Source organism: Egretta garzetta, unplaced genomic scaffold, assembly GCF_000687185.1.
Source record: "Egretta garzetta isolate BGI_Z169 unplaced genomic scaffold, ASM68718v1 scaffold79, whole genome shotgun sequence".
Classification (NCBI taxonomy): domain Eukaryota; kingdom Metazoa; phylum Chordata; class Aves; order Pelecaniformes; family Ardeidae; genus Egretta; species Egretta garzetta.
Window position 1 is genome coordinate 5,694,760 of NW_009260791.1, and position 22,243 is coordinate 5,717,002.

Here is a 22,243-nt window from a genome sequence, read left to right on the forward strand (position 1 = left end):
AATACTTTGAAAATTAAAATGGGGGTGTGGTCTTGATTGAAAATGTCATGGACATGCTATTGGTGTTCAACCCATGGCCAGTTTTGAGGTCAAGAAGGAATTTCTCTCATACAAGAATGGAAAAGGCTGGTGGATGTTTCCTGTAATGTGGAAATGGTCTTTTAACGAGGAATATTTAAAAATTTAATCTAATCGTGTTCCTCCAATAGCAGGGAATTGAAGACATCAAGGATTGTCTTTAGTGTCTCCCACTTTTTTCCTCTAGCATATTGTAGCTATGGCTGTAGCAGTTCACTACTGGCTTTTAATTTTGTTGTGGACTGAAGGGTGTGGGAGCAGGGGTGTTTTATGGTCTGTGGTTAAATAGCTTCTCTGGAGACACCACCAGACTTAATGTCTCTTGCAGAAGACAGGACTCATTGATTAAGGTGGTCTTTCCTTGTGTTGGCATGTTTCTGGACCAAAGAAAAAGAGGGCTTAGAGTGGTGAAAACAATGCATTCAAAGAGAGAGGAAAAAAGGAACAGAAAAGCTATTTTTCAGAAGGTACACCAAAAGCAGAGACCCAACTGGAAAAGTGAAGCTGATAATCAAGGCTTCCCAGATGTCCAGGACCATAACAGTGTCAGTGGAAGAGAATTCCGAAGTGATCTGCTTGAAATTAATTTTTGTTTACTTACTTGTAAGTAATATACTGGAGCAGTTTTAGTTCATTAGGAACTTTGATGATGGTTAGTAGAAATCCAGTTTAATGTGGATCTTGAGGGAACAAGAATACTTGAGACTTCTGTCAAACAGAACAAATTTCAAGTCCTACGCTTCTGTATTAGCTCTCTTAATTTCAAAGCCAGCATCAGTCTATGGATGTCTCTGTGCCTGCAGGTGTGCGGTTCATTTCACTGTGCTATGTAATACTTGGTGGGCACCTCTTGACTCAGGGTGGAGTTGATGATCATATGTAAGTCTGTGCTTATCTATATTTGAGAAATATTTACAATGTCATGTTTCAGGTCTTTGTGGTGAGGATGGATCATGGTAAACTCTTAATTAAAAAGTAGGACTGTGTTGATTTGCTTGCGTATGGGATGTGAAGAAAGTGGACTCAGTTTGGCCCTCCGACTTCCAAGGAGGGCTTGTCCATCCTCTGAGTTAGTGCATTTTCTAAGTGCAGACCTGGCTGAAAAAATCATCTGTCATTTGTAATCAGCAGGGATATTCAGTCCTCTTCATGTAACCTGATTGCAACTTTTTCCTTATTGCACTAGTCTGTTAATCACGATGTGGCAATGGGTAGTATGTGTGAATAGTATAATAATGGTTGCATGGATACAGGAAATTCTGCTCATCTCCCTTTTATAGTCTGCCCTGACTTTGAGCGTGTATTGTATGGTCTGAAGTAGCTCTCTGAGATTGACATATTCTGTCAATCACCTTCCTCTTTCGGACATTATTTTGATACTCCTCATAGAAAACTTAGATAGCAAAACATCTTGAACATTTGATTTTTTAATGATTTTTTTAAAATGCTCTGTGTTTTTATTCTTTGCTCAGAATACTATAACAACATGTTTCTGTATTGTAGTCTTTTAAGATTAAAAATTTACTAAATCTATCAGCAAACACCAGTCAGGCATGGCAGGTATCCTGCTTTAACTTGATGCTTGACATTTTCATTGCTGCAGCTGCAGGAAGAAAATAGTGCCACCTTGGGTGGAGTTTCTGCATTGATTTGTGGAAATGGCTTTAGTTTCCCCTTCGAGGGTTCTGCAGTCCCTCGCTATCTTTTGGTGGCTTGGGTTTCTTGTAGCAGTATCCCCTCACCAACAGGCGGCATACCTGCACACAGTAGCTGGCAACACACCAAATACTTGTATTGTCTGGCTAATGATGCAGCAGTACCCCCTTCTCTTTCTCATAGCTGATGCATTTCTTCTCATTGCGTTTGTCGTTGTCATGACAAGTACGTGCTTGTCTCCTGAATACGCTCCAGCTGCACATACGATAGGAAAACTTCTAAGACTCATAACTGCGGGTGTAATAGTAGGACTGAGTGTTGAGAACAGTCATTTTCGCTATGATGTAGAATAAGGAGGCCGGTATTTAGAGGACTGTTAAATACTCTTTTATTTACTAAATTGCATTGAAATTCCTGATAGGAGTAGGTTTATTGATGGCTTGCATCTCAGAGCAAGCACTTTGTCACATTCTGAATTCAGAATCTAACGTGCAGGAAATGGATCAACACTAAATATTTTCAACAATAGAAAGAGTGGCTTCACATAAAATGTTACTTGAACCTCCTGAATAAACAACAGATGTTAGCCAGATGTCAAGAGGTATACCACGATAATGTTCTTTACTGAGCGTAGGAAGCACCTCCAGTCATCCAGCTTGTTCAAATTATTTATGTCATGCAACAAAACAACTAGAAACCTTATGGGAGTGGAATTCCAAATGTGAAACAACTTGTGTTACTTTTTACACATTGTACACAAATTTTGGAGTGTTAAAAATTGCTCCAAACTATCTGCAGTTACAGTGCAGTTAGTGCAAATAGTGCAATTCAGACACCATAATGCTTTCTCTCTTACATAGTATTCCCCTCCCAAAGGATGCTACCTAATATGTAGCTAGACACACAGAAAGAAATTGTATTTAGCATCTTTTAAATCTGAAATTCGTTGAAATTTTAGAACACCTGGAGTATAGGTGTTCTATGTATATAACCGTCATAGCATAGAATCATGGAATCATTCAGGTTGGCAAAGACCTTTAAGGTCATCAAGTCCAACCGTTAACCTAACACTGCCATTAAATGTTAAAGCATTAAAGTATAATGTTCACCTCTTTATAATATCTACAAAGTTTTGACCTAATGCCAAGATTTCTTCAACAAATTAGATTTTTTTTTTTTGGTGTTGTGTGATACATATTAATTTCAGTAGCAAAATATAATGCTGCTTTAATTATTCCATCGACAAAATGTTATGGAATAAATCTTAATCTAAATTATTTGATAAATTAAACTTTTTAATCAAAACTGGAAAATTTACATCCCCCTATTTTTTTTTGACATTGTATTCCTCAACAATTGGTACTTGATGGATTGTATCATAGCTAACCTTTTTAGACAGTTGTCTACCAGAGAAAGGGAAGATATTAACTCTATATGGTATTGGACAAGGCAGTAATTTCTTTAAGAAAAAAATAATGTGTTTGAGTGGTTTGTTAAGTTTCCTCTGTATGAAAAACTCACAGCTCAGAAGAAGGTTTCTTGCCTGATGCGATATTCAAGCTGCCCCAAGAAAGGGTTTGTTGGAACTGGTAGTGTCACTGTTGTGCCTGCTTGACCATCATCTGCCTCAAGATAGAACTGCAGACATTGGAAAGCTTATCTTTAAAAAGAAAATGTTCGTTATTAATGACATATCGTGAGCAAAGAGTATTCTTCATATTCTCTGGCCACATTTGTCTCATTTAATGAAGAATATTTGTTTGATTTACATTTTGGAATTTGTGAAGATGTTTGAGATTTCTCACTAATACAGAAACTCGGAAGTTAAAGCTGTAAAGCACTGATTTTGGCAATGCCAGTTTCCCTTCTCCTAAGCCCAATAAGTTTTCTGTCTTACAGATGCATGAACATCTGTAAGAAAAAATGAATACATCAATGATAAATGTGTATCAAATGGAAAAGGCATAGAGGGTCCTCTCTCTCCTTAAATACCTATCATGAATTCATTTTTCACAATGCCACTATTAATTTTGGTATAGTGAAAGGGATAATGCATGCCATTATAATTGCTCTTCTAGTATGTTCTGGTTTAGAATTTTTTTTGACCTGCCATATGCCAAAATTCTTAGCAAACTTTGCTATATTTCTAGCAGTACAATTTTGATACAGGACATTTAATAAGGTTTTAACATACTTGTTACTGATTTTTCTGTCATCACAGATGAGAAGAAACAGACATTAAAAATAATGCTTGATATACTTTTTAGTTACTACTCTATATGCTTTACAACAAATAATTGAAAATTTCAGGATTTCAGTGAATATTTATCCCATCCCTGAATCATACCATTGTAGTCTTATCTGATAGGAGTTCCAAGTAGGAGCCATGGATGAGTTCATCATATGACCCCTGCTGGTTTTTCCAGAGAAAACAGTTATTTCTGAAATCTGCTTTACTATTTAGCAATGGAAATGGTTTTCCAAGTGCAAGAATCGTAAGGTAGACAATACGATGTTCAGTCTTTCCTGTACTTTGACTTGCTCAGTTTTGCTGTTCCCCCAAATCCTAGTTCTGCTGACAACTCAGTGGATCTTTTAATAATTCAAAATGTGATTAATTAAATGCCTGCATACAATGGTATAACATAAAAAACCTGAAGACTTCCAAGCTATTTATAAGTATCTGATTGTTTTAATGGACTGTTCAGGTATTTCAGCTTCAAAGAATCACGTGTAACAGTTTATCTCTGCATTGTAAGAAAACCTAAATATAAGAGTAAAGTTTTATATCTCTGTATAGAGTCACGCATATGTCTGTGTGTGCGTTTGTGTGTGTATGTGTGTGTCTACTTGCAATGACAGTAATAGCTATTTTTATTATCTTTGTAGAATTTTTCCCCTTAACTAATACATCCAATTAATATATTTTCCTTTGATGTCACAAGGCTATTTGAACAATAAGACATTGTTGTAAAGAGAACTCCAGTGGAAATACCAGGAAGATTTGGTTTCTCCTAAACCATGGGTGGCTGAAGTACTCAGAATGGCAAACCACTAATGCAAAAAAAAGCAAAATGAACAGTACTTAAATAACTGCTGCATTTAAGAATATTCATATTCAAGATCAGTGTTCTAATATGTTATACAGAAAATTTAAACCGTTTGAAATATGTCACGTAACGCAATTGCATACATGATGGCAATGCAGTGTAATAGAATCATCTAAAGTAACTTTTGTATGGATAACATCACACTGAAGTTTGCCCAATTAAAAAAAAAAGGCCAAATGAAAAAACAGCTAAGATTCCAAAGCATAAATTGTGCTATTTATGTTCGTTAAGTATGGTTTGAAATCCTGTCTTAGGGACATCTTACCTAACTATATATCTAATGCTGCTCAGTAAATGAGGAGAGTATTGATTGGCATATGCTGCTTAAATCGATCACCTTGACAGCCAGAATTACAGTAATCTGTCAGTATTAATGACTGTCTTTCAAGCCTTGATACGTCTCCTTCGCTTGTCTCGTCTTACCTCACTTCTGTTTGAAGTGCATTTTCTTGCAGCCTCTGGTTTTGTCAGGGTAGGTACTTTTGTAGTGTTTTTTTGTCCCCTGAGTCCAATTTATTGGCTTGATCATGCAATTAGAGTTAAAATGCAACACCAGGGAGCAAGAGTAGGCAGTGTTCTGAGTAACAATTGGACCTCAGGGGTAGTGCAAGCCTGTTCTCAGCCATCATTTATTAGTTACCTGTTGAAAGAATAGGATTGTTTTGCAATGAATAATTCCAAAGCATCACTTTAAATGCCTTTGATTTTAGCCACTAGAGACAACTGATTGAACCAACATTTGTGATAGGTTTTTAAACTCTTGCCTTAGTGTTTGTCATATAGACACTTCACATAACTGCTGGAGAAATACTTGCAGATGTGTGTACCAAGCTGCTGTTTTTACTGCATTTTTCATGTAGACATACACATCATTTCAGTTGCTTTTCATGCCCTTTTTGATAGGAAGAATAAATTGAAGCCTGAGGCTTGAAAGGTGTGTTGTAATGTAGTATGTTTTCATGTATATAGTCCGTGAGTTCTTTTGCAGCACACACGTACATACATTTCTTTAGCAGCAGTTCTGGATTTGTACATATTCAGATGAACATACTTTCTTCAGTAATTGCCCTGCTTCTAATCCCACAGAACCTGCCTTCTCTACCCCAGGTAGCTCTTCTGTCTCTACCTCTTCTTATGGGCTGTCTGCAGATGTGAACTAGGATGCTGGGAGCACCAGTCAGAGGTATAGTGTAAGCACATGAGTTTAAGGGTAATAATGTCGTCATCGTAAGATACCTATAACTTGTTTTTTAATTAGAAGTACAGCTTTATTTATTAGTTACTCTTTCCTAATGAAATGCATGAGACTCTCTTGACAGTGGTAAAAAAGCAAAATATCAAATGAGGCAAAACTGATTGACTCTAGTGATACAATTTTCTACTAATGATTGCACTTATAAAGAGCTGAGTGAGTTGTAGACAATTCTGGGGGAATTGTGTAAAATATGGGTAAGCTTATGTCAGTGGCATTCTGGTTTAGAATAAGAGGGTGTCAGTGGGCTACCCTGAAAAGCAGTGAAGTGCTTTATCAGCCTCCTAGAACTTCTGAATTTGGGTCTGCCAGTACAGATCGCTTGAGGGAGGGAAGTTCTTTGTTACTGCATCTTTTCAAGGTAGGAAATTTCTGTATGTTGTAGGCCGGAATTTAGGAGAGCAATCACTCTTTCATTGTAAAATGCATTTTAAATGTGCATAGATCCCTCTCTTAAACAAAGATTTGCAGGGAGGAGGCTGGGAGTCCTTAAACTGGAATGAAAAAGATAAACTAGATCAATCTTATGCAGAGCTGATTACTTTGTACGTAACACAAAATGACAGTTTTTTTGTTAATGCCTACTTAGCCTTATTGATTAATTAAACATTTTGGATAACAAAAGCCCTTTGTTAAAATGTTAAGACTGTTGGCCCCTTAAGGTGTTAAAATTTGTACAGATTTCTTTGATAGCTCTCAGAACTCTGTGAATAAAAGCAGGGAAGGTTAAATGATTTTTCCTGATGTTTCTAAGATTTAAAGAAAGAACAGTTTTTAAATTATTTAAGCCCTATGTTTATGTTGTAAAAGACAGCATTGTTTATTGATTTAATCCTTTTCTAGTCATAAATTCACCCCTAATAACAGATCAGTGAGCTGCAAACGACTTAAAAGATTTGTATGTTAAAACACTAAAAGCTGTGTATACTTAAAGAATAAGTATATAACACTCTGTGTGGTTGATTCTGATATTTAAATTGGTGGGAAGCGGGGGAGATTATTTGTAACAAGCAAAACTGACAAACAGTAATGTCCCTGAGTTAGAATGATGGGTTTGGGTGAGTTGAATACGATACTGGCAAACTGTTTCTGCGTCATTCTGCATATGGTGATCAGGACAGTTGGGGCATGCTTTCCAGTGCCAACAGAGGGATTAAAAGATGATAGCTACCAAAAAAAAAAAAAAAAAAAGATTAATAGAAACTAGCACATTGGTTGTCTTTGTTCTCCTTCAGGTCTGTATTTCAGTTACTGAAAAAAGGGGTTATATATAATACCTGTCAGGATGTGGAAATATCTAGCTGGAATATACTTTGTGTAACAATATTCGCTAATTAAACAGGTCAAAATTATAACAAAAAAGGGTGTACGTATGTAATTTATTCTGTATGTGCCACATACTTAATAGAAAAATGGAATAAACTGGCATAAAGCAAGGATTAAAAGTTAGTATTACAGTAATTGGAATTACCATATGGTAGTCCGAGGGACATGAGTCCTAATCATAGCCTGGCCAATCAAATTAATCTCAGTATACTTTCTAGACATTGAGAAAATAGTTTAATTGCTGATTAGCTGCACATGAATAGATCTGTGGGTCACAAATACATCTATCTCCTTCTCAATGCTTCTTCTCGCAAACATAGAAGAATGCAGGCTGTTAGAAAATCTTTTAATTTCTGCTTGCCAAACCATAGTTACCCTCCATCTGTTCTTGCCAATTGTGGAAAAAGGTCAGTTTTCAGCAAAGCCATGCGTTTCACAGAAGGTATGTGAAGTGAAATTTCACAGGGGACACGACGGATCCTGATTCTTAGTGATAAACCTTGGGGGCCAGCAGGGTTGGCATATGGTTCAGCATGATATGAAGGCTTGGGTTGCCTGGCTTCACTTCTTTGGCGTGGAACTGATAAAACCTGGCTCTTAAGTATTGTTTCACTGGACACCCATCGTGGGCAGCAGGAACTGCCCATTTAACTCTCTGTGGGAAGGAAGCCCAGGCTGCGTTCACAATAGTGCCATTGTAGTGCCGCAAACTGCTCTCAACAGCTTGACAGCACTGGGGAGGAGGGCGAAGGGGCTGCTTGCCTAATTGCCCTTCGAAATAAAGAAAGAAGGAAGTAACTGAAAATTAATATTTCTTTTCTTCATTTAAATAGAAGAAGCCTGTCTTCAAGTTTTAAAAATCGTTTGTAAAATCTACTTTACCGCCCTCCGAAGAGACATAAGTAGATTATCTCGTACCGGTACTGCAGCAACCCAGGGTAAAGAGCAAACGTTCTCTTCAACTATAACAGAAAAAAAGAAAGGTAGTTGTGGATTTATTCAAGTACAGATTGGAATTAATGACAGAATTTCTCATGTGAGAAGTTTCCTTTGTTACTGTGTAGTGTGGAATTGCAAACTGATGCATGTCTTTATGTGCAGTCTTTTTGCTGGACGATATTTAATGTTAATATAATTTCATGTTTGTGTAATTTTGCACTTTGTAGTGATGTCTTTGTGAAAGGCATTTCCCTTACAGTTCCTCTCATCAATGAATATGTCCATATATGCAGAGAAGGCATTTAAGATAGAGATTTAAACATCTGAATGTATGAACAGTGGGCTTAAGCCTTCATGCTAATACCAGAGAGCAAAGAGCCAGTTGCGCTTCTGTATTTTTACACTCATCAACCTTAGTTAATTGAGTTAAAACTGATGTAATACCGAGTGTCAGAGTGGGGGTTGATCCCTCTCCAAAAATCAGGAGTTAGTATGTGGGGCTGCAGTTCCCCCTGGCCTGTACTATTCCACAGTATTTGTGGGCTGAAGTGATGACTGCAACCCCTTAGCATCTCTCATTGGCACATTTGGTGCAACGTCCTTAATAAACTTCATAAACTTAATAAAACCTTGGCCCGTCGGCCCTTTGCCTCCCCTGCTGCTGCCCGGTGAGCGGCTGCCTGCGATCCCTTCTGTCTGCAGCCAGGAGCATCGCTCCAAGGAGGGCCTGAAGCAGCGGCAGCTGTAATGGGCTTCAAAACAATTAGCACAACATGCCTTACAGGTTCATCGATTCCCATCTTGGACACATTAGTAAGAAAAATCCTTCCTGGAAGTTGGAGTAGGAATTCTGCCTGCATAAGGGCTTCAGTGCTGTTTCCTTCACTGTTTTGTTTTCACCTCCGTCGCCTGTTACTAAAACATGGACGAGTGGGGTATTTGTAAATACTGTTATTAGCCTTCTGACCACACAGCCGGTAAATTTAATGGGTAATGTGTTGTAATGTTGTGGTATTCATCCTTCCGATACCGCTAGCCATTTGATCTTACTATCTTTTTAATTTCATGCTAAAATGCAGTTCAGGGCTTGTAAAACCAATGATACACAGTAAATGGTAGCGAAACTGAGGCTTCCTACTATATGTTTGTGGTAATACACTCCTGCTATATTTCAAACAGATAATTCATTGAATGCCCATTCTTCCTCTTACTGCAGAGTAGATTATATTTAAGTCAAGATTAATGGATAGATTCTGATGTTAAAACCCAGTCTCTGAGCCTGTCGTTCCCTAGAGGCATATAGTGCATTAGTTTAAGCCAATATGCTGCTTATCATAGATACTATGACACTGTCTTAAATGACAGTTTACTGTACTTTGTTACTGCTTACTCCGGTAATAAAATCACTATATTGTGTTCTTGATAATTACAATATTAAATAGAAGCTTAATTGGATTACTGCACGTTTAGATACAGATAGTTCTTAAGTAATTGTCCACTGTAAAATTTCTGATACTTATTTTTTCTCTCATGAGGTGTGTTCTGTCAGTGTCAAAGCTTAATACTTAGTTCAGTCACTTTAGCTGAAAAAGTGCTGAAAAGAGATCTAGACTGGGATTTTTCAGTGCAAAGGAATATCTTTTTTCCTATAACTTTTCACTTGAACCTTGCTGGTTTTAAAATCCTTCCATAGGATGCTTTCATTTGCCAGTGTCCTTAAAAAACAAACAAACAAACTTCTGGGTTCTACAGGGTAGAAGAATTCAGTAAGTATTGTTAATTCAGATTTTTTTCCCCTTAACTTTGAAATTGTCTTTTTTGCTGCCTAAGCAGATGATCAGAATAAGAATTTCTTCAATTCAGTAAGTATAGTCTCATAATATTTTTATGTGGTTATCTTAAAAAGGTAAACTTTTATATAGCTAGGTTTTGTACAATTTAATTCTGGAGAATATTTATACTAAAATTAAAATTGGTGTTAAGTCCATTACACTTGCACTCTAATTCTACATATCTTTGTAAGTGCCTTTTGTAAAGGAGCTTGGTGCAGAGTGGTTACATTTTTCATTTCATAATTGAGTGTTTTAAGTGGTTAAGCATAGTCCAAATTTTATCCAATTCCAGCTTGTGTTAATGGTGCTACACTCACACTGCCTTAGCACCTGTTATGGATTTTGAGTCATCTGGCAGCCCGTGGGACTTAGATAAAGAAGTACCAGGTGTCCTGCCTGTCTCTTAATTGAGACGCAATGTAAACAATATAGACTTGGCAATATGGTTATAGGAATGGATTAAAGCCCAGCTTTGTCTGCACTGATGAATCACAGCTTTTTCTTCCTAGACGATGTTATAAACCACTGAAAAATTTAGTTAGCTGTAAGATCTGATGGAACAACATAAAAATAAACAATATATCGAGGATTTTCGTAGGACAGTACTGTAGAATGGTAAAAGCATTGGGTTTTGCAATGAAAATGTAAGCATCACTTACGATTTCTTGCAGTAATTTAGCCATTTTGAAAGTGGGTACACTGTAAAAATTAAGATTCTTTTATAAATTCAGATGAAGTCAATGCCTTTCAATATATAATATGTTAGTAAACTAGGCAGAAAGCAATAGCATTGACTTGGAAACACTCAGTGGCTGCAACTTTATCTAGTCTATGCCTCCTTGCAGGACTTTTAACCATTTAACTGGAGGGTAGATATACTGGAAGCAATCCCCTTTAGCTGTAAGATCAGTACTCTTAAATAAAAAAGCCTCTAAATGGCAAAAATTTGTGGTGTTATAATTTGTCCAATAACTTTTAATTTATTACAGATTATTGAACTTCTTAGTAGTATAAAAAAAATGGTAGTATAAAAAGGTAGTATAAAAAATAAAAAGCCATTTTCACTGTATTCATTTAAAGAATGATGCAACTATATGCCCTGGCAACAAATGGCAAGATCTGGAATGATGGGATTAATTTGTATGGTTTTACCTATTGTATATTCCCTTGTTTTCTTCATAAAGAAATATACCTCAGAAATTGCCTCTGAAAGCCCTTTTGCAGTTACAACCTGTGTTGAGAAAGTTTTTTATTAAGGATGTTAGATATTACACTTTATGTTTGCTTAAATTCTGCAGTCTCAGTCTGTTACTTGTTTTTCATATTTATTTTCTTTTTTTGTGAGATACATTAATTAGTAGATTATCAAATATATACATTACTACTTAAAATTTGTGCTTTTGGATAATTAACACCGTGTCCCTTCTGGAGTTTCAAAATCTTTTCATGAAACGCAACTTAAAAGTTTAATTTTAAAATACAACTTTGAGTCCTCCGAGTTTTATGTTCCCTTTTTATGAGGAAGAAAATAGATTGTGACATTTTATTGCAAAATTGCTGTCATTAGTATGGAAAATCAGGTTTCAGTGGAGAGAAAAATCACCTTAGAAGACTGTAGAATTGTTAATTCTTTCACCTGTTTAGAACCATCAAGCATAGTAATTTTTTTTTTTCTTCTCTTTCACCTGAGTAACTTGCATCCGATATGAGGAGAATGAACTGAATTCTGCTTTGAGTCATGGGTGTTGTGACTGAGTTCCCATTGCCTATGCAGAAGCTGCGTTCATTTACAGCATCGCTGTGTAAACAGATGCACAGAGCAAAATATTTATGTGCCATTTTCAAGAGTGGCAGTATTTAAGAAACAGCAAAGAACCCAGGCTGACTTTGAGATATCAAGTTGGCTTGTGTAAATAGAAGTTGCAGTTGGGAAAAAAAATCTCTTTATTTGTATACTGTGCAAACTAGATGTGGAAATCATTGAAATGCAATAAATAGGGAACACCATGATGCCACTTCTACAGAGTCACTTTTCAGAATAGAAGAGAACTTTAACTATTCCTCTCAGTGTGGCCAGTTGATACTGATCACCCACCTCCATGCAAAACTCAGCTAGTTGCAGGGCTTCCAACACTGGATCAATAGCAGCCCAACTTACATCCTTAATTCTAAGAGCCAACAAAGAGTACAAATTGCTGTGACTCAGTATGAGCTCAGCTGGTTTGACAACCACTGCACAATCTCTTCTTTCAGAATGAGATTTCCCAGAAAAAAACCTTCCATTTCTATGATGTGTGGGTTTTGTCCTGTCTTCCTTTAGAAGTCAAATTCTGCTATGGCTAACTTTTCCTTTCAGCTTCTGTAAAACCTTGGTCCTAGCCTGTACTTGTCACCTTTTTACTGGAGGAAGCCCTCCTTCCGCATTTTGACTTCAGGAATTGTAATTTACTAGGAAAAATCTGCCCAATAAAATTGATGCTTTCACCATTTTAAGTGCCTAAAACTGCAGCAAGTAATTCTGTGGGGTTTGCACAGCTTCTCAGGCCAGGGAGCAAGAAACTTAAAATCTCCTACCAACATATGCCATTTGTCGTGCCTCACTGTTTCTTTGTTTCCTTTGGTCCTTAATATCCCGGGAGCATTTCTGTATTGACAATACTACAGATTTGGTTTTTTCTAGACGAGGTGTGCTTCTAAATTTGCTGAGGGGGCAAATGTAGTAAACAAGAAGGTGCCATCTTATGTAGGTCTTGCTTAGAATATTGTTAATCTCTTTTATATAAATACTCTATACAGGCAATTAAAAAACCTCTCACGGGTGTCCATTGATCCTACAAGCAAGTATCTCTGGGTGGAGGATTTTCATTTTCCAGCTAAGGATGGAGCAGTGCTTTGGTTTCTGCTTGTCTAAATTATTTTCTAAATGCCTGGCTGACAAAGTCATACTCTCCACAATCATATCAATATATATTGACTTCTTAGATGATTTTGCTAACAGTTGGAACTGCCAGGGATGCAGCTGTACATGTATTTCTGACAGTAGTTTGTAATTTAACCTGAAAAAGTCCATCTTGCTATTTAGAAATGCATTCTCTGGTTTTTTTCGAAGAGGTATTTCTAAGCAATCATCAAAACCTCCTCTTTTTCCTTGCACCGGAATCAAAGAATCTCAGGTACTACATAGCGTCAGTATTGTGATCACATCTTCTAAATACAGTAATATTGTGATAAACGACACAGGTGTGCACGTATCTATAAATACATAAGCATCAGAAGGGAAGATTTATGAATAACACTTTCATGGCAGTGTCTCGTTTTGGGTTTTGTTCAGTTTTTCTGAATGAGAGATGCAGTGATAGAAAAAAACGGGGGGAAGAGCCCACATCTTTACTCCCTTTCACAAAGGGAGTCCTTTTGTTACAATTTTGATTTTTTTTTTCCTAAAAATTAAAAAAAAAAGTTGTTACCAGTCTACTGGACCTGACCAGCCCATCGGTAGGGGTGTAGGAATGCCTGCAGCACTCTTGAGCTTACACCTTGGAACTTCATAGTTCTAGGGTATTTCCTGAACTTCAGTGATCTTGATGCATTTTAAATCATCCAGACATCATCTTGAAGTCATGTACTAAAATGGACACTGAGGCATAACGTTTTATTGTGGTATTTGAAGTGATAAATATTTTCTTTGACTTTTGGAAGAATACAGGGTTTCTGCCTTGGTGACCTTAGGTGCTTCACAAAAGCATTCCTTTTAAATTCCATTGAAAAAGTGATATATTGATCTTTGAAAGAGTTTTTTTCAGACATTACAAATATTTCCATCACCATTTTAGTGTTTCAATGACCTGTACATCTCTTCAGCCCTTTTTTAACTTTCTGTCATTGAGTAGGTTCCCCAGCATAATCCTTCCCCACCAGAAGCTGCTTAGGAAATCTGTCTTGATAAACATTTTCTGTATTTTTTTTCGGAAAAGTCTTGAGAGCAGTTAGGCGTATAACTACTCTGTTGATCTGCCCCAGGTTCCTCCCGACTGGTCTGATAGGTGCCTGAGTCTAAAATATACGTGAGGAGAATCTCCACACAGCAAATGCCTACTCTTGGATGCCTCTGAAGTTCACAGGTTCTAAAGCTTTCACAGGCACCCTTCCCTGGAGAGCTGCCCACTTCAGCACGCACTAGAGCTGCCCAAGTCCTTGCTATATCCTGAACAGCCAAATGCCTGGTTCATGCCCCTCTTTTATCCATTGAGTAGGTAGGTGTTTCTTCGCTCATCTGACCTGCAAGGCAGCAACGCTCAGAGTTTTGAAGGTACGCTCGCTGGATTAGAGCCCACACAAACACGACAGGAGGTAGCTCCCTGGCTGTATCAATCAGCCAGGAAATGAGAGAGCGGTTTCCAATTTTGAGGCCGCATGTCCTGCCTCTTACAAAGCTGTTCTAACCATTGGGACTGAGGACATTTTGTAATCAGGCACACTCCGTTCACCACTGAAATTGCTCTTCATTTCATAAAATCAGATCTCCTCTGAATCACAGGGAAAGTACATGCTCATCTCTATGGCCTAACGGTTGTGGTGCTTTCCTGGGAGGGGAGAGTCCCTGGATTCCAGTCCCTGCTTGGGAAGCGTTTTTTATCAACTGGTCTTTGGAGCAGGCTCTAGGATTTCTTCTCCAGCCCTTCCGTGAATCTAGCACTTAGATGCTCTGGTAGTAGATAGATTACAGACTTGTGAAGTGCCATATCCTTGATTAAAGTCTTGGAAATTTTACTCCATGGTGAAACAGCCTTTTCTTCATTTTTTTCAGCCTGGGGTTAATGGCATTTTAGGATCAGTGTTCCCTGGATGATTGTGACATAGTAGTCATGCATCCACTCTTCTTTAACTGCAAAATACTAGATAGATTTATTGTAATGCATTTTATTCCATTCTAAAACTGAGAGGTGTGAATAAGAAGAATGGAAAGAAAATGTGTAGTCAGAATGACACAATAAATCTATGGAAGTGACACAATAAATCTATGGAAATGACTATAAAGAGATGAATTCAACAGAAGGAGTTGAAAGATAGAGACAGTAGAAGAGGCTAAACAGTGGGAAGTATGGGATTTTATGGAGATTGCGTGGTTAAAATTACAGGAAAGGAAAAATAAAGACTAAACAGTATAGAGTTGTGGGAACATGTAGCAGACCGATTTCCTCACCAAACTGAAGGATGACAAAGCCATGGATATAAAAAAAAATTAGTAATGTGAGGGAGTTGGTTTGGATATAAAAGGAAAATATTAAGATGATGGATGAAGATGCAAGGAGGAGGGTGGTTTTGTTTGTATTATCATGGCATGTATGTATGCTTAGCATAGACTGAGATGGTGTACAGCACAACACACGTCATGGTTGTCTCCCAGAGAGAAAAAGGCCAAGTATAAAACTGAAAACAACAGATGAAGGCAGATACAAAATTCGGGGAAATGTGAAACGATAGTAGACGGCATGAATAGTTGTCTGACCTACACAGCAAGGGACTTAAGCCTTCCCAGGTGTTTTCCTTGTTTCTTTTTCGATAAACATCATAGCAAAGGGGAGAGTTGGAGGGGGGATTGTTCTGTGGATGCCTACGGAGACGTGGTGCTTCGCATAAGAAGCCACACAGAAAAAAGTGCAAAAATGCCTGTTCAGAAATGTCAAGGTGAGTGAGAGTGACTTTCTGTGTTAGCTGAGTGGGGGCAAGAGTGGTTCTGAGAAAAGTGATCAAATAGGTATGGGCTATAAAGTTAAAATCAGTAGCCCGCAGTTGTGCTAGGGAACAGGAGACCGATGGCAATGTCTGAGGAGAATGCCCCATCTGAGCACTGTGTTCAGATTGTGGGCTCTGCAGTGCTCCAAGTAGATATAAGGAGGAATCAAAATTCATTTGCTGAGGCCAGAGAAAAGGATGTGGCAGTAACTGAGATGTGAAATAAGAGCCTAGATAAATTGTTCATGTAGATGGCTAGAAAAAGTTTTAGCTTAGATTATGCAAAAAGAATCCGCACAATGCAGACATATTCTGCCATAGGAATCTAAACAGAGCTTGAGTTAAAAAAGAAAGTGATATAATCAATAGTGATGGAGAGCTATTAGGTGAAGACATGAGATGTTGTTTTTCAGACAGATTAAGCATAAGTAGGTGATCTGACAGACAGGATTTCAGCGCTTGTTCCCAAGTGCAAATCAACAGGTCTAAAAAAATTGCATGTTTACAGTAATAATGGCAAGTACAGTATTTTCAGTATTAATAGAAATAATTGCAGACTTAGAGAATAAGTAAAATGGATTGTAATGCAAATGAAATTTTAGCTGGAGTGACTACAACCTAATGACCTATAAAGCTGTGATTCCTGATTTTTTTTCTTGTACCGATTATATTTTTCAGAACAGTATCTTCTACAAAAGTATAGCTAAGTCATTAGAATTTTTTTGTTATGCTTTTTGCAGACAATATGTCTGCAAGTTTGTAGCTGACAGATTTGGGCGAGTGCCTTCATGTATATCTTACCTTTTTATCCGTTCTCTTTTGTTCCGGTTAGCACCTTCTTCCGAAGCAGAAAGGCCACACCACCGTTATTTAAGTGTTTAGTCACTCTCTGCGCCAGAGTCTTTCTCCATTGGTTTGTCCATGCTTCCTCCCCATTCCATCTTAATTGCTGATACCAGTGGCAACATCCACTGGCGGTAAGAATACAGCTTGCGTTGCCCTGTTATTACTAGCCATTGAGTTTGTATGTGCCACTCCATTTGTAGGTGCTAATAACTCTTCCCTAGAGAGCAGCATTTTAAAGAAATAAATGTCTAGCCTATTAGAAGTAATGTAGAAATTAACGACCGTGGGTTTATGGTCACTCTTGCAAATAGTTGCATTCAAATGCAGTGTAGAACCAGATTATCTCAGCCACAACAGCATACAAATTTGGAGTTTTAAAATACTAGAATGTTCTCAAAGTGTAGGTGAATAGAAGATAAAAGCATCCAAATCTCAGCTGTGCAGTTTCTAATACAGAAAAGGAGTTGTTCTGAGGAGAGCACATCGTTTCTTAGTGCAGAATACTGCAAGCTTTGGACTTGGCGTTTGCATCGGATTTTTGTTTTGTTTTTAAGTGGGGTTCTGTTTTTAACAAGCTGCAGATGGTTTTGTGGATTGTTAGGATGAGCGGCAACCTGGCTAGCTGAATTACTTTTCTCTGGGCATACTAAGTGTGCATTTGAATTAAGACTTCTAGAACTGATATAAGCATGTCCTCTCCACTGTGTAATGAAAACACCATTATCCGCCTCAGTCAGCATCTGTGTCAAGTCTTCTTTATTTGGTTAGGAGATAGGTACCTAGATGGGAGAATGGGAATGTCCTTGTCACGTCCAAAGCGGTAACTTTCCGTCATTTTTGCCTTATTTGTGTATAAGCTTTGGATATAATAGGATAAACTAAAAGGTTTCCTTTAGAGACCTCTGAAAGTAGAGCATTTTAAAAGCAGGTAGGTGTCTCCACCCTACTTTTTCATGAAACATTTTACCCATTCAAGCAGACTTTTAAAAACAGCTTGTTTTGATAGCAGCCTGTTCTCCTGTGGGCCTTCAGCCTTTGCTTCCTGGCAGCACCTTTGGTGCGAAAAGAGAGTGATCAATTGGGAGACTATCAGTGCCAGCATGCATAGAGTGATAAGTTAACACACCACTGGGAATTTCTAGGGCCCACCAAGATACTTCACTTCTAATGTGCTAACAAGCTCATTTTTCTACCTCTTGCCTCTTCAGTTATTTTTTTTTCTCAGGAGAGCTTAGAAGTTGAGTGCATCAGGCATAATGAAAAGCTCTGTAGGAGGGAGAAGCAATAACCCCATTTTTCCCTTTTCAGCCAAATAGAAAATTAGTTTCTGGTAATACACAAAGGCCAGTATTTTTTGTGCAAGGGGCACTGCTGTGAATCAAAGGACTCTATTAACTGCAGAAAATTCAGCAGCTGTGAATCTCCCCCAATGAAAAAAGTGCTTTTCAACAAGTTGTGAGATACGTAGTATTATTTAGACTTCAACCATCAGTTTCATCCTCTACCACTTATACATAGCCTCTTAAAAACTGTGCTATATTACTCTCCTCTGTTAAGGCTCAATACTGTGTTTATCCCCCAACCTAAGAACCGTTACAATGGGAGATTTCTATATTTTCTCTTGTCCCAGTGCTTCTATTATGGCTTCTCCAGCCTGAGACTTCTGCTGAGGTTCAGCTGTCTCAGGATCCAGAAAGAATTTGGAACACAGATTTTGGAGGGAAAATTGTTTCCCAGTTTCACTATGTAACCAAGTTGTGGTCTAAGGAAGTACAATGAAGATTGATTTATTCAGTGGAAGTTCTTTTCAAGAGACTATATTCTCTATATGTTCTTTCATCCTTAGATACACTGCAAAATCCACTGTAAATATTGTACAGAAAACAGCTGCAAAAAGGTTTCGTAAGAAAAGTTCTGTAATTGTTGAAGTACGGTTTCAAAAGCTAAAACGAAGGGCATTGTTTCCAGTTGTAACTTGGGGCTGACAATTTTCTTGCTTATCGTGACTGCAAATAGCATAGTTACTTATTTTAGATGTTAGCACTTCTTATTAAAAACGCTTATCACTTGTAATGCAGTTTTTCTGTTTGGATTGCTAAAAAATGTGTGCAAGACGAGTGTTATCTCCATTTCACAGATGGTGAAATTGAGTCAGAAAGGTTGCCTCACTGTCCCTGTTCCCCCCAGAAAAGCAGCAAACCTGAAATGAGAACCGAGAACCTTCAGGAAACTGATTCCGAACGCATTCCTCCACAGCCAGGGAGGAACAGGGGGGGTTGGGGTTTTATTTTAGAAAAGAGAAGTATGTAAGGAGAAAATGATCTCGCTATCTACAAATCAAATATGAAAAAAAGTGTGCACAAGCCTAAATGCCAGAGAAAATTTCTGACCGTTTTACGGTTCTGCAAGATAGCTGGAGAAGGTCTCCCTTGTTCAACGTATTGAGTCCAGCTGGAGGACTTTGAAAGTTGTGAGAGAAAAGGTTAACTGATTTCTCAGTTCAGGAACTATACGACATGAAGTCAGCATGGTAGTTTTTCTTGATAATTGTATGTTGCTGCCTGCTGCTCTACATTTTGACAGCCATTTCCATAGTTGCTTTCATGAACAGCAGAAATATTCTCTCTTTTTCTCGCTCTCTCTGTGCTAACAGCACAATCAGGCCTGCTGGAACAAGAAGCCTGGAGAGGGTTCTTCAAAAGCAACAACACTTCAAGATACTGGTCCCTTGTCAATAATATCTGAGAGGGAGAACACAGGGAAAAGGAAGAAGTACAGTATTTTGCTGTCAGTGCCCTGCCAACACCCTGTTAGCCAGTATTTAAGGGTCCTGCGGATTCTTTACAAATATTCTTGCTTGTTTTAACAGCATAATTGATGAGGTGTTTTCCCCAATACTCAAATTTAGCTATGTGTTTATCTTAACTCTGTGTGTGTGTGTTTAGGGATTATGGAAGCAGTTTTTCACAGAAAAAGCACCAAATCATCTATTGCTAATGTTATTTTTCATGCTATACCTCTTAAAAATTGTAACATCTTTATATTTAACTGTGACCAGAGTACAGCCAAATCAGTTACTTAAAAGAGAGTATTTTAAGTTGCTGCTGTTTGAAAAAATTTTCAGAAAGTTTTTCATCACATGTGGAAAAAAGATAGTTGAACCATAAGGTTTATGTTAATCGTGTTTATCTTACAGCTAATATTACTTCAGCGCATCGGATAATATCATAATTATATAAAGAATTAAAAATAAGTGTGTACAGTCACTGAAATACGTGATATGTGTTTAACAAAACCAAGAATTCTGAATTACTTGGCACTGATACTTAGCAGTTACAGTACGTGATATAAATTGCTCCTTAATTCTTGGCTCAACCAGTTACGAGGAGAGAGCACGATACCTGCAAACAATTGTTCAACATCACCTAGAGCCTACAACTTTTGAGGACTTTGCTGCTCAGGTTTTCTGTCCAGCACCTTACCACCACTTGCCCTCAGAGACAGGTAAGAAGTACAGTAAAGAACTGGGTTTGTACAATCTCACTTGAAATGCAGTATCCCTACTTATAAAGACAGAAAATTCAGACTTCCCCACGTCATTAAGAGTTGCCATTAATCGAAAAGACTGTATGTACATATTTGAGGACCTGGGCAAAGTGGCTTTTAAATCTTTATTCTGTTGCCTGGCATCATGAGCCAACACCTGGCATTAAGATTTGGCAAGCTGCTTTAATACAGCAACCAGACCCTGTATTTTTACCGTGAATTTTATCATGTTCTGCTGTATCTCTACCAAGTCTCCATGGAAGTGTTGGCACTCCTGCATCCAGGCTAGTTCAAGTAGACACATTCTTTAATCTAAATACACCTTCCTCATAAGAAAGTTTTAAGGCTCACTGTGTTCTTAGAAGGTAGGGTTTAAAATTGGAAATCTCAGAGCCTTGCAATCATCAATTTTGTTTCCAGGTTATTAGCTGCAAAGTTGTTTTTAAGGTCATTTTTTGCCTTCCAGTAAAACACCTGTTTTATAAGAGGATACTGCATTTTCAGTTACTAATGAGAAAATCGGTAAAAGAAAATGAGTAACTCAAGGCCTTCCTGTTCTGAAATTTCTTGAACTCCTTATGATTATTTCATTATTTTATTTCCCCTCTTTTTAGATCATTAAATATCAGTTCTGTTTATCTGAAGGTAAGACAAAGTGTCCAAAAAACCCCTTTGTTCCTCTTACTTTTACTAGAGCACTAAGCTTGTAACCAAAGTGTATGCGAACTTTCCTTGTTGCCCTTGTTCACACTAAAAAGAATTTCACACTGATTGAGAAATGACCACTACATCTTCTTAAAGTTTTAGTCTTTTACTAACCTCAGGTCTGCATGAAGCACTAACACTGGTTCTGGGATTAAGGTAACTAATGATAGAGACAGTTGTTGAATGAGTAACACTTTATTGTGTCGACCTTTGTTTCTCAGCATGAACAAGTAGTACTGGATGGCAGTGGTGTGTTTTGTACCCTGTGCTGTCTTTCATTGATGTTGTAAGACATTCTGCAGTGATAACGTAGGAGAGAAGGAGAAGAAGAATGTGTAACACTTGAAATTCCTTGTCCAGAAACCTTTATTTAATAACGTATAAATCAAAACACTTCCGTGGAAAAGCTGTAAATTTAAGTAAAATAAATTTTGTAAGAATAAATTAATTTGGCAAGCTGTTATCTCAAAATTTGTTTCTCAATTGCAAAAATACACAGATATAAATTCTAAAATGATAGAGGAGTCGTGGTAGGAACACAAAAAGAATGACAGAGAGATGTTAAAACATTGAGACTCCCTTCCTTGAAAGTATAAACCATAAGTAGAAATGAGGTGCAGTTTCAAAGTATAATAAGCGGTATAGCTATGTTAGTGCAAATAGGTCAGAACAAAGGGAAACAAAATTAAAAGTAATTTAAAAGTAATTAAATCAGTATAAAAAAATAGTAAAATAATTTAATGTATGAAAACATTTGAATAGGAAAATCTGTAGCTAGAAACATTAATAACAATAACCAGGGATACCAGTCCTTGCCACGTTTCCTACCCTAATGCACACAGTAAGTATTCAACGCCAGACACGGTGGTATGACTCGTATATATTCTATATTCTTGTACCAGTTCTGCCTACTCCCTTTCGGAAATCTCATTCCTAAGGGCTAAATCATTCTGCCCTCTTCCTCTAGTTCATTGTTTCGGGGTGAAGCAAAGCTGCTTTTCTGTACTAGTTTGGTGCGTTGGAGAGCACTGCTGTACAGTGGCAATTCCTGTATTCCTCTAAAAATTGTCCTAGTCATACTTGATATTCTCTAACATGATCTGGGAAAAGATTGTGATTTTTGGAAATTTGATTTTGGACTTAACCTTTCTATCAAATGTAATCAGATTTTCTGCAGGAATCCCATTAATAGAAGCTTGTGAGCTATTTCACATCTT

At 37.5% G+C, this 22,243-nt stretch overlaps 1 protein-coding gene across 1 annotated transcript in view; it reads left to right on the forward strand.

Moving 5' to 3' along the window:
- RALGAPA1 (Ral GTPase activating protein catalytic subunit alpha 1) overlaps positions 1–22,243 on the forward strand; it is a 124,300-nt gene that overhangs the window by 94,994 nt on the left and 7,063 nt on the right. The window contains exon 39 of the mRNA XM_035902040.1: positions 20,155–20,279. Within this exon, the coding sequence (XP_035757933.1) occupies positions 20,155–20,279 (125 nt within the window). The remainder of the gene's footprint in view (positions 1–20,154; positions 20,280–22,243) is intronic.